Here is a 12,426-nt window from a genome sequence, read left to right on the forward strand (position 1 = left end):
ACCAGATAAGCTTTTCTACCACATAAACAGTCTCCTGTGAGCTGCATAGTCACACCTACATAACTAGTGAAAGATTTACTTCTTATCTATACTGTAGTGATTTTAATATTAGAATGATATTGTGGATAGGTGTAAGCAATTTATTATAAGGTTTTCTGTATTTGGTTGTATACATAATGTCACCTTAGATAAAACAATCTGCTTATTTCATATACAGTCTAACCCGTACTAACGGTCACCTATGTCCAGCGGTCATTTTATGACGCCCGAAATTTTCCGATGTTATGTGTAATGAAAACAGCTTTGGGGCATTGTTATGATGTGATAGATTGCATTTCAAAACAAGCCAGATCAGTCTATGTCCGCGGGACATATTCTTTGTATTGTACCGTCGATTATAGTGGCTTTGATCAACAGGCCGACACTTGGGTGCATCAACCATGAGTGACCCTGATTAAGAACTGACAGGATTTAGCAATCAATTACTGTTTTATGATACTTTAATTGGGAATGATAGAAGAAAATTTGTCGTTTTAAGCACGTCGGCAGTGAAGCTACATGTTGCCTTTCATGGAAGAGATGATTGAAAACGGCCAATTAAACGATAATTAATTTAAAAGGTTGTAATCATTTAAAATGTAGATTGATTATCGCACATTTTCGACGCGCTCATTAGACCTTTAGCAATTAAAATATTGAATACATGTTTGCCCTTTGCCGATCGCCGACCAACCCTTGAAAATTGACCAGACTCGAAATACTTTATATCAGTTTTATCTACAAGATTTGTTTTATTCCTTTACTGATTCCATTTATAAAAATAATGAGATAAACTTGAGAATGATACCAAATTCAGTAAAATCAATTTATAATTACGAAGTCATACTATCCAAGCACATGACGCGCCGATGCAGAAGTCGCCGCCATCTTAAAAATTTAAAAACAGATTCTACATCCGTATGAATGTAATTGATAGCTAAGCAATAAAGTTATAAACACTTATTGAGATTTAAATGAATAAACAAAACATGCAATGCCACAGTTTTGTGTTCTTAGATGATTTGTCAAAACGTTCTTACAAGGCCGAAATTTAAGTTGAAAGTGCACGGTCGCGTCAAGTAAGCCAAATTCCGAGTTATTACTTGCAATGAACCATTGGCATCCACACTAATGTTTATATTACTGAATACTGTATGACTGGATGGAGAAACAGATTCATAATCAGTTATTTTTTGTGTATTTACCACAGAAACTTCTGAGCAAAGAGGGGAAGATAAAAATAGTGGCAGACGATCTAATCTAGCAAATTTCACAGCATGTACTTATTACGTTGCATTCTACTTTCGTTTTCGCATGCCCAAAACACTAGAAAAATAAAACTTTCTATGTCGATTCGTCATCTTAAATCTTACTGACAACGAAGAACAATGGGTTTAATCAGCGATATAGGTACAAAGTTATTGATTACATGTAGATTTGACGAATTGCCTATGCTCTTAACATAAATCAATTGTGAAATGATACGTGATGATTGACAAAATAAACTTGCTCATTGATACTGTAGTTGTTCGATAAAACTTGTTGCTTATTAGTTATCAGCTGATATTTGTCTCTGAAAATGCAAGCCAACACCATGAGTGTAAGGAAACAGAATAAGAATGTTTGAAAGTATGAATCATCAGTGTCATCTTTAAACAAAAGAAACGAGAGCTCTTTTACAGCATAGACTGTATGATAAATGATAAACTGTATACAGTTATGATTTGATTATTTTGATGAACACATTAAAGATAAAACTGCTGTATTTGGTTATAAATCCTATTTATCTAGTAAACCAAGGTCAAAAACCATCAAAGTAAAGTAAAAAAAAAACATCAATTCTATAGTATGCGCCGCAAAAAATTGTGCCGCGAAAAACCTGCCACTTGAGACTCCAAATATCCCACTTAGAAATCATGAAAACCCCTCCTGAGTGTCAAAAAAGGTTGGGAAGCATGAAATTGTCTGTAACAATTTTTGTTGTAAAAAAACACACACACCAGAGTTGTAGATTGCTAAGAAGACCATTCATATTGTGAGGGCAATTGCACGTCAATGTATCCTGGTAAAATAATAATAGAAAAACAAACAAGGAATGGGCCTAAAGGCTAAAGTCATGATTGAACACTGGTCAGAAGTCTGAAAAATACATATACTGGCTGCATCTCCAATCAGCGGTCACCTGGTTTAAGCGGCCAACTTGTCTGCTTCCCCTGGCTAGCTGCTTAAGACAGGTTAGACTGTAAAAATATTTATACATGTATATAGTAGCCATAATTTTGCACTAAGGGACAGAAATTTTCAAATGTGTTATGTCTGATTTGTTTTCTTGTTTAGCTCACTCCAGTGGTATATCAATGTTGCCCCGAGGTTTAGAGGGGATGGTAGCAATGCCAGGTGTAGGGGCTGTGGAGACAGTGGGAGTCTCGGACACACAGACCATCATGATAATACAAGATGATGGACAGGGAAATCTCTCAGCAATGCAAGAATTTTGCACTACACAGGTAAACTCAGAGGCTTATATCTACATCCCCACACTGCCAAGCAGGGGATATATATTGTGTCCAATGGACCATCTTTTTATCAGTCTTAATCTCACAGAAAATACCTGAATATTTGAAAGGCACTGCTGAAGACATTAGAAAATGAGTGTACCTGTTTCTTGTTTAAGTGGCTGAGTGGTGAATGGTGCAAACCCTGCAGATGTAATATATTTCAAGATATGAAGCCTTCCAGCTGACTTGTGGAAGATAAGTGGTTCTACTGTAATATCCACCTGTCCCTTTGATAATGCACAGAAAGGCACCTATTGTTAAAGATCTGATATAATTGCTAATACACCACACAGAATAGTTTTGTTTTTTGGAAGTAGAATATCTGTCCAGGAAGTCTCCAGATCTGGGTTGTCAAGGTCATCCCTTTGGTTGAAAGCTATGCTGCTTTGAACATACATACACCTTCACCATGACGGTCGCGATCTTTCCGCCTTACAACATAATTGTCGATATGAATCTCTGAATCTGGCATGGTGGAATCTAACCATGTCTCGGAAATACATAAACAAGCTGGATTACACTCCCTTGCAAATAAGCGAATTTCATTGATCTTAGGAATCAAACTGCGCACATTCAAATTTACATAATGAAGACCATGACATAAGTTCATATTTGTAATTGATCGTAGCACTAGAACTAGTACATGTAGTGTCTGAATCACAACTGGCTGGACTAGGTAGAGGGTGCACGTCCCCACAGAGTAGAAGCCACACCCAGACGGTGTTTTTAGTATTACTGCATCTTACAACATGTTTAGATTTCTTATTCACGTGTGAATAACTTATGACAAAGTTCTGGTAAAAAAAAAACATTTATTGTCACTGTAACCTCGGATGCCTGTACAAAAAAGTGGGTGGGGTACTGTTTCTACACATTTCCCTTGAATAAAAGTCACTTGTTCGCTTGTAGACAAAGAATAGCAGTATAAATAAGCATTATAGTTGATCCATCTCTGATGTATACAGTAGTTAAATGTAAAAACAGTTGATGTAAAAGGTGTTAGAATTGTTCCCAAAATTTTCAAAACATAAACAAAAAACATGACTTAGGTGTCACACCACCAAATCTCTAGACATCAAGGTAATTGGACTGAATTTAATTCCACTCAATAACTGAAGATGCCTTAGGTCTTTATTCAAACTTTTTCGCCTGTGGTCAGTAGAACATACTATGATTTAAGAGATTTTCTATCACAGATTGCATACTAATATTGAATACAATTATGATGGACACCCAGGTATAAAACTTTATTTTGTTAAAGCTTTTAATCACCATCGAGTTTAAAGGTGCAAAATAAAGACAAATGAATAGACATAAATCTTAAAAAAAAACTACACATTTTGAAATATAGTACTAAACATTACGATAGCCGTGCAATATTCCCTTGAAATCAACACATGTACAGAGAAACAAATGATTGTTTCTGTATTTTCTTAGACTGACATGGGGGGTCATTTTGTCCTACTTTCCTGTTTATCGCTTTTTCCGTAATCGGTCGGAAATTCTTCGGGATCACGTGATTTTAAAATTGTTTCAAACGAATATCCATTTAAGATGCGCAACAAAATAACTGTATTTCCATAATGGTAATTATGCACGACTTGCATGAAAAATATGAGATGTACAAAATTTAAATTTAAAATTGACAGTGACATATATTATGCCAAGACAATGTGTTTAATGTCTAAAAAATTTTTAATTTAATGTAGCCATGTGTACATAAATAAGTGTATTTAGGTAAATTTCAATCACACTTTGTTTCTGCAGTGTAAGACAGTTACTCATTTATATTCTTAAAATTATACTGAAAAGAGATTAACTGAAAAAGTTTACAGACGAAGTTGTAAAAGCACTTTTATTCGGGAAGGGCCTGAATTGTCCTTATGAAAACTTGTAGTATAGCTGTATATTACCTGTATTATAAGAATGATTTTCATGAAGTTTTTGTGAGGTACAAAATTGTTGCATTCCATGTGCTAAGTTTGTAAAAATCACACAATTATTGTTTGGGCATATGATATATTTTGCATCTATTTATAAATTATACAACCCGCCCGCTTAGCTCAGTAGGTAAGAGCGTTGGTCTACGGATCGTGGGATCATGAGATTGATCCTCGGGCGGGGCGTATGTTCTCTGTGACTATTTGATAAACGACATTGTGTCTGAAATCATTAGTCCTCCACCTCTGATTCATGTGGGGAAGTTGGCAGTTACTTGCGGAGTACAGGTTTGTACTGGTACAGAATCCAGGAACGCTGGTTAGGTTAACTGCCCGCCGTTACATGACTGAAATACTGTTGAAAAATGGCGTTAAACCCAAAACAAACAAACAAACAATAAATTATAGCCTCGTTTCGGAGGATTCTTACGAAAAAGTCCGAAGATGCTCGACAGGTTCGTAAGCAGTCGGAAAGCATACTTTCAGTTTGACATAGGCAACATTTTTTGTTTATTTGTTAGTTTTTCTTGAACATATTCATGACTATTTGGTCAGAACCGATGCAGTGGGCCATATTTTCAGTAAATAGGAAGTCTCAGCTACAAACTCTGGTTTTTTCATATAATACTCGTTCGGGTTTTAGTAATGGACCTTTAAATAAATTGGTATATAATGCTAAGAAATTTTAACATAACTTACAGGACTCGGATCCTCCTGACCTTACTATATCTGATGAAATAGATGATACCAGTCAAGACACTGTGCAGGAACTGAGAGACAAGATTGCACAACTTGAGAAAGAGAAGGCTGAACAAAAAGCTCACATTGCTTTACTCAGTAAAAAGGTAGGCGCCTCTTAGTAATGAAAATTGTTCTAGTATATTTTAACTACTTAAGAAAGATAGAAATTTAGCTCACCTGTGTCTAAAAGCATGAACTGCTCTGAAATCATTTCATTTTGTGTGCATAAAACTTTGTGATACCAGCTATTTTTGTGGGGATATGAATTCAATGAACTCAAATTTAAGAGTAGAAGATAAAATGAATGAAAATAATAATATGTGATTTTTATGCCCCCGAAGGGAGGCATATAGTTTTTGAACCGTCTGTCGGTCTGTCAGTCTGTCTGTCAGTCTGTCCTGTCCGCAATATTCGTGTCCGGACCATATCTTCGTCATCAATGGATGGATTTTCAAATAACTTGGCATGAATGTGTACCACAGTAAGAAGACGTGTCGCGCGCAAGACCCAGCTCGGTAGCTCAAAGGTCAAGGTCACACTTAGACGTTAAAAGATAGTGCATTGATGGGCGTGTCCGGTCCATATCTTTGTCATCGATGGATGGATTTTCAAATAACTTGGCATGAATGTGTACCACAGTAAGAGGACGTGTCGCGCGCAAGACCCAGGTCCGTAGCTCAAAGGTCAAGGTCACACTTAGACATTTAAGGTCATTTTTCATGATAGTGCATTGATGGGCGTGTCCGGTCCATATCATTGTCATTCATGCATGGATTTTAAAATAACTACGCATGAATACATGTGTGACACAGTAAGACAACGTGTCGCGCGCAAGACCCAGCTCCGTAGGTCAAAGGTCCTAAACTCTAACATCGGCCATAACTATTCATTCAAAGTGCCATCGGGGGCATGTGTCATCCTATGGAGACAGCTCTTGTTGGGTTTTTATTTTATGGATTGTCAGTGATGCTACCATGAAAACTAATCCCCCACAAACATTAATGATTTCTCAGTATAATGAGCAATTTTGACCTGCAACATCTATACTTTACATCAGTATGATCATATTTATTATGCCCCCCTTCGAAGAAGGAGGGGTATATTGTTTTGCAGATGTCGGTCGGTAGGTCGGTCGGAATGTAGACCAATCCATTTCCGGGTGATAACTCAAGAACGCTTGGGCCTAGGATCATGAAAGTTGATAGGGAGGTTGGTCATCACCAGCAGAAGACCCCTATTGATTTTGAGGTCTGTATGTCAAAGGTCAAGATTACAGTGACCCTGAATAGTAAAACGGTTTCCGGATGATAACCCAAGAACACTTGGGCCTAGGATCATGAAAGTTGATAGGGAGGTTGGTAATGACCAGCAGATGACCCCTATTGATTTTGAGGTCAGTATGTTAAAGGTCAAGGTCACAGTGACCCTGAACAGTAAAACAGTTTCCGGATGATAACTCAATAACTCTTAGGCCTAGGGTCACGAAAGTTTATAGGGAGGTTGGTCATGACCAGCAGATGACCCCTATTGATTTTGTGGTCAGTATGTCAAAGGTCAAGGCCACAGTGACCGGGAACAGTAAAATGGTTTCCAGGCAATAACTCAAGAACACTTGGGTCTAGTTTCAGGAAAATTGATAGTTAGGTTGGCCATGACCAGCAGATGACCCCTATTGATTTTGAGGTCATTAGGTCAAGGTCAAGGTCACATTGGCCAGGAACAATTAAACGGTTTCTGATCTTCTTGTCCAAAACCATAGGGCCTAGGGCTTTAATATTTGGTATGAAGCAGTTTCTTTGGTCCTCTACTAAGATTGTTTAGATTATTTCCCTGGGGTCAAATATGGCCCCACCCCGGGGGTCATATGGTTTATATAGACCTATATAGGAAAAAACTTTGAAAAACCTCTTGTCCAAAACCACAGGGCCTAGGGCTTTGATATTTTGTATATGACATCATCTAGTGGTCCTCTATTAAGATTGTTCAAAATATTCCCCAAGGGTCAAATATGGCTCCGTCCTGGGGGTCACATTGTTTACATAGACTTATATAGGGAAAAACTTTGAAAATCTTCTTGTCCAAACCACAAATCATATGGCTTTGATATTTTGTAATGTAGCATCATTTAGTGGTTCTCTACCAAGTTTGTTCAAATTATCCCTCTAGGGTCAAATATGGCCCCACCCCAGGGGTCATATGGTTCATATAGACTTATATAGGGAAAAACTTAGAATCTTCATGTCCATATTTTACATCATTCAAATTTGGACCACATGTATAGTTTTGAATGGCAAGATGAACCTTGACATGAGTTGACCTTGATCTTGACCTACTGACCTACTTTCACATTTCTGTAGCTACAGCCTTCAAATTTAAACCACATGCATAGGTTTGTGTACCGAAATAAACTTTGACCTTGTTATTGACCTAGTGACCTACTTTCACATTTTTGAAGGTACAGGCTTCAAATTTGGACCACTTGCATAGTTTTTTGTTCAAAAATAAAATTTGACCTTGATTTTGACCTAGTGACTTACTTTCACATTTCTCAAGCTACAGCCTTCAAATTTGAACCACATGCATAGTTTTGTGTACCGAAATGAACTTTGATCTTGAGATTGACCTAGTGACCTACTTTCACATTTCTGAAGCTACAGGCTTCAAATTTGGACCACATGCACATTTTTGTGTTCTGAATTGAAATTTGACATTGATTTTTACCTATTACCTACTTTCACATTTCTCAAGCTACAGCCTCCAAATTTGAAGCACATGCATAGTTCTGTCTACCGAAATGAACTTTGACCTTGAAACTGATCTAGTGACATGCTTTCACATTTCTCAAGCTACAGCTTTCAAATTTGGACCACATACACATTGTTTTGTACCAAAATGAAATTTGACCTTGATTTTGACCTTGAGCTAGTCTTGAATTTGGAACATTCAAAAATGGCTCAGTGGATGGTGCCAAGATCACTCTAATCTCTTGTTAGGTTAAAGGTCAAGGTCAGATTAAACCAGAATGGTAGAACTTTTGTTTACAGTGAGCATATAATTTCTGTTCCTTGTGCAATTACTGAATGCATCAAGGGGGGCATTTCGTGTTTGACGAGCTCTTGTTTGCAGAAAAAGTTTGGTTGTATCATTGTTGCCCTTGTCAAAGATTTTATTGTGCCCTAGTTTGCCATCTTTCAAGTTCTGTAACATGAAAATAATGACCAAAATTTATATAAATGTTTTTACATGTGTATTGGATAAAATACTAATTATAAGTATGTTCTTGCAGGGGGTGAAAATTATTTTTATATACCGTATAATTCCGTATTAACGCCCCCCCCCCCCACGTTAATTGGGGAAAATAAAAAAAATCTTACCTTCAAAAATTGGTCCTAGATCCAACACGAATAATATCCAGATAATAACAATTCCATAACAATACAAATGAATTTCAAAAAAAACACACTTTATTAACACAAACTTTTAAACACGTCAACAGGCATGGCACAAATAAATCTACTGTGTGTATTAAAGTACTGAATATGCCACGCTATAAACGCTACAGTATTGATCGAATTTAACTCGGGTGATGTCACTCAGTGCGCGACTTTACACAGATTCCCAGTACGATTACATATCGGGTTATGTCAGTGCATGAATTGGGATGAATATTACTGACATTGTTCGGATCAAATTTTTCGTAAAATGCATCGCCCCGGGGGCGTTTAAACGGGGTTATACGGTATGTCCATCTTGGAAAGAGCAGGGCGTATTATGTGAACATCTGTGGCGGCGAGTGGGCAGTCAGCGTCCAAAAGCATGTCCACTCTAAGTCAAACAGTTCTCAGCCAATACTCACCAAACTTGCTGACAATGTTTGTGGGCATAATATCTCTGCAAAATTCGATAACCAGCCAAATCACCACAAGCACTCTTGAATTATGGCCCTTGAGTTACTCAAAATCTGCAGATTTAGCATTGTTCGTTCTCTGAAGTTGAACAGCTTTCATCAGATCTTCACCAAACTTGCTGATAATAATTGTGGGCATAATATCTTGGCCAAGTTCGATAAACAGCCAAATTGCCCTAGGTTCTCTTGGATTATGGCCCCTGAATTATGCAAAAAACTGAATTTAGCATTGTCTGCTCGCTAAGTCAATCAGTTTTCATCCGATACTCACCAAAGTTTGTGGGCATAATATCTCGGGGCCAAGTCCAATAATAGCCAAATCGCTGAGGCATTCTTGGATTATGGCCCTTGAATTACTCAAAATCTGCTAATTTAGGCTTGTTTGCCATTTTAAGTCGAACAGTTTCATCCAATCTTCATTAAACTTGGTGACAATGTTTGTGGGCATAATATCTCAGCCAAGTTCAATAACCACCCAAATCGCCCTAGGCACACTTGGCTAATGGCCCTTGAATTACTCAAAATCTTTCTATGATACGTAGCTGAATATTTAGATGGGTGTATTTTGAGACAGTCTGGCACTCTTGTTAAAAATTGGTTATATTTAACAGATTGAAGAGCAGTCTCAGCAAATAGAAGCATATAAATTGAGGGAACAAAGTTTGTTGGAACAGATGCAAGAGTTACAGCAGGGCATGTCAGTACCGCAGGACAGAGTCATTCAAGATCTATGCAGTCAACTAGAAACTCAGCATAAAGAACTTATACGTAAACAGATTACACAACTCAAACATTCCCTTGTTCAAACCAGTGTACCACAACCAAAAATGATCGTGTTAAACACAAACGCATTACGTACGCAATTAGGTCAAACAGTTAATTTACAGGCATTCGATACAAACAGTAATAACGCTACACAAGTAGCTGTTTCACTAGATTTTAACCCTTCTGCTGGTCTTAATGAAGTGAATTCTGGTTCTTTACAAACTGAAATGACTGAAGTAGACACTAATGATTCTGTTGAAGAAGGAAAAGTGACAGATGAAACTGAACAGTCTAAAGAGGAACACTATGCAAAAGAAACTGATTATCCAGAAATTCTCGTACATAATTTACCGCACGAGTTAGATGGAGAAAATCCTATCATTGAAAATGATGGTAACATTTGTGATGAGCCAGAAGCAAAAAAAAGAAGAAAAGAAAAATAGTGTGGTCGAAAATTTTATAGTGTAATATTTCATCATGTTCAGAAGGTTAAATTTATATAAACTGCCAGTTTGTTAAAAATAAATTTCATGAAAAATCTTACCGAATATTTCATAATTGTGCCCTCTCCCGACAAATGTGTATATTGTTTCTTGATGTATTAGGTACGTCTATCCATCTTAAGAACATCTAGATATCTTACCACTAACTTTAAAGTGTGGCTTTCAATCTTCACTGGATGATTATCTGCATTCAGTAGTTGAGTTCTATCATTATCGGTGCCGGAAGGCGACATCGAGAGTGAAATTTGTTTTTAGTCAGTAGCTGGAGAGTGCTTGGCTGTCAAACTTGCATTCTGTTCTTTGAACGGATCTTCTCAAAAAATTTATTAACTGTCCTAACAGCAATCTTTAAAGATGTGACTGATAGATATAATGATAAGCTATAATTGAAGTAAAAGTTTTCAAGATAGCACTTTATGTTATCTAGAAAATATATATTAAATCAAAAAGAACAAACAAGATGTCCACGGGCAACATGTCGACCGTGTCAAAAGGACAGAGTTGCACACGACACTGTCTCATTGAGGCAAAATTTTATGCCAAATAAAAACAAGAGCTGTCTGATGACAGCGCACTCGACTATTCGAAGAATTGATTGAAGAATGGGGTCAAAATATTACCACAGATTTTCAGACAAAAGGAAAAAATAGATTAGACAAAAAATGTTCCTGTATTTGTGGGTTTCGATAAGTCTTGCACAAAATGGCAATGTGTGACCCTGATTGCAATGAAGTGTTCAAAGTTTCAAAGTCACATATCAAATAGTTTAAAGAAAATATGGAATGGTATGAGAAGCTTAACTTATTTCTATGTCAAAAAAGGGCTAAACTGAGTTAAAGTTCTTGGCCTAGTTATGAAGTCTTGCCTTGGTAAACAAGACTTAGTGTTGAAAGTTTCAAAGCTTTATCTCAAAAGACTTTGTCAAAATGTGGACTGGTACGAAAAACTTAACCAAGATTTCTAAGTCAAAAGGGGCCATAATTCAGCCCAAATCTTTGATGGAGTTACGTTCTCTTGCCTATAACTGGACATGGTGATGGTAAACAAGTGTTGAAAGTGGTACGAAAAACTTAACCAAGATTTCTAAGTCAAAAGGGGCCATAATTCAGCCAAAATCCTTGATGGAGTAATGTACTCTTGCCTATAACTGGACATGGTGATGGTAAACAAGTGTTGAAAGTTTCAAAGCTTTATCTCAAAAGACTTTGTCAAAATGTGGACTGGTACGAAAAACTTAACCAAGGTGTGACACCGACGCCGTGGTGAGTAGGATAGCTCTACTTATTCTTCGAATAGTCGAGCTAAAAAGGATTGCAAAAAGTTACAATAAAAGTTATTTATAGTAACAACAAAGGCACTCGTCTCACTGAGGTTAACATTCATGCCAAATAAAAACAAGATTGCTCCATGCATGTCAAAGTTCTGGTCCGGACAAACAAATCCGGACGGATGCAAGCACTCACATACACCGTACAACCATTTGGGCAACTGTCTTCGCTTCCGCAAGCAGGCTCAACAAAAATTTCAAAATCCACCAGTTTTTAGCTCACCTGAGCACAAAGTGCTCAAGGTGAGCTTTTGTGATCGTCCGTCCATCGTCAACAATTTGACTGCTAACACTCTAGAGGTCACAATTTTGGCCTAATCTTAATGAAACTTGGTCAGAATGTTACCCTCATAAAAAATCTTGGACGAGTTCGATATTGGGTCATCTGGGGTCAAAAACTAGGTCACCAGGTCAAATCAAAGGAAAAGCTTGTTAATATTCTAGAGGTCACAATTTTGGCCCAATCTTAATGAAACTTGGTCAGAATGTTACCTTAATAAAATCTTGGATGAGTTCGATATTGGGTCATCTGGGGTCAAAAACTAGGTCACCAGGTCAAATCAAAGGAAAAGCTTGTTAACACTCTAGAGGTCACAGTTTTGGTCCAATCTTAATGAAACTTGGTCAGAATGTTACCCTCAATAAA

At 37.2% G+C, this 12,426-nt stretch overlaps 1 protein-coding gene across 2 annotated transcripts in view; it reads left to right on the forward strand.

The window, feature by feature from the left end:
* The window catches only part of LOC123534181 (uncharacterized), a 58,224-nt gene extending 47,734 nt beyond the window's left edge, over nucleotides 1-10,490 (forward strand). For both annotated transcript variants that reach the window (XM_045316293.2, XM_045316294.2), the window contains 3 exons: nucleotides 2,377-2,546; nucleotides 5,239-5,382; nucleotides 9,797-10,490. In XM_045316293.2, the coding sequence (XP_045172228.2) occupies nucleotides 2,377-2,546; nucleotides 5,239-5,382; nucleotides 9,797-10,393 (911 nt within the window). In that variant the 3' untranslated portion in view covers nucleotides 10,394-10,490. The remainder of the gene's footprint in view (nucleotides 1-2,376; nucleotides 2,547-5,238; nucleotides 5,383-9,796) is intronic.
* Nucleotides 10,491-12,426: the final 1,936 nt, after the last annotated feature.

Source organism: Mercenaria mercenaria, chromosome 12 (genome assembly GCF_021730395.1).
Source record: "Mercenaria mercenaria strain notata chromosome 12, MADL_Memer_1, whole genome shotgun sequence".
NCBI lineage: Eukaryota > Metazoa > Mollusca > Bivalvia > Venerida > Veneridae > Mercenaria > Mercenaria mercenaria.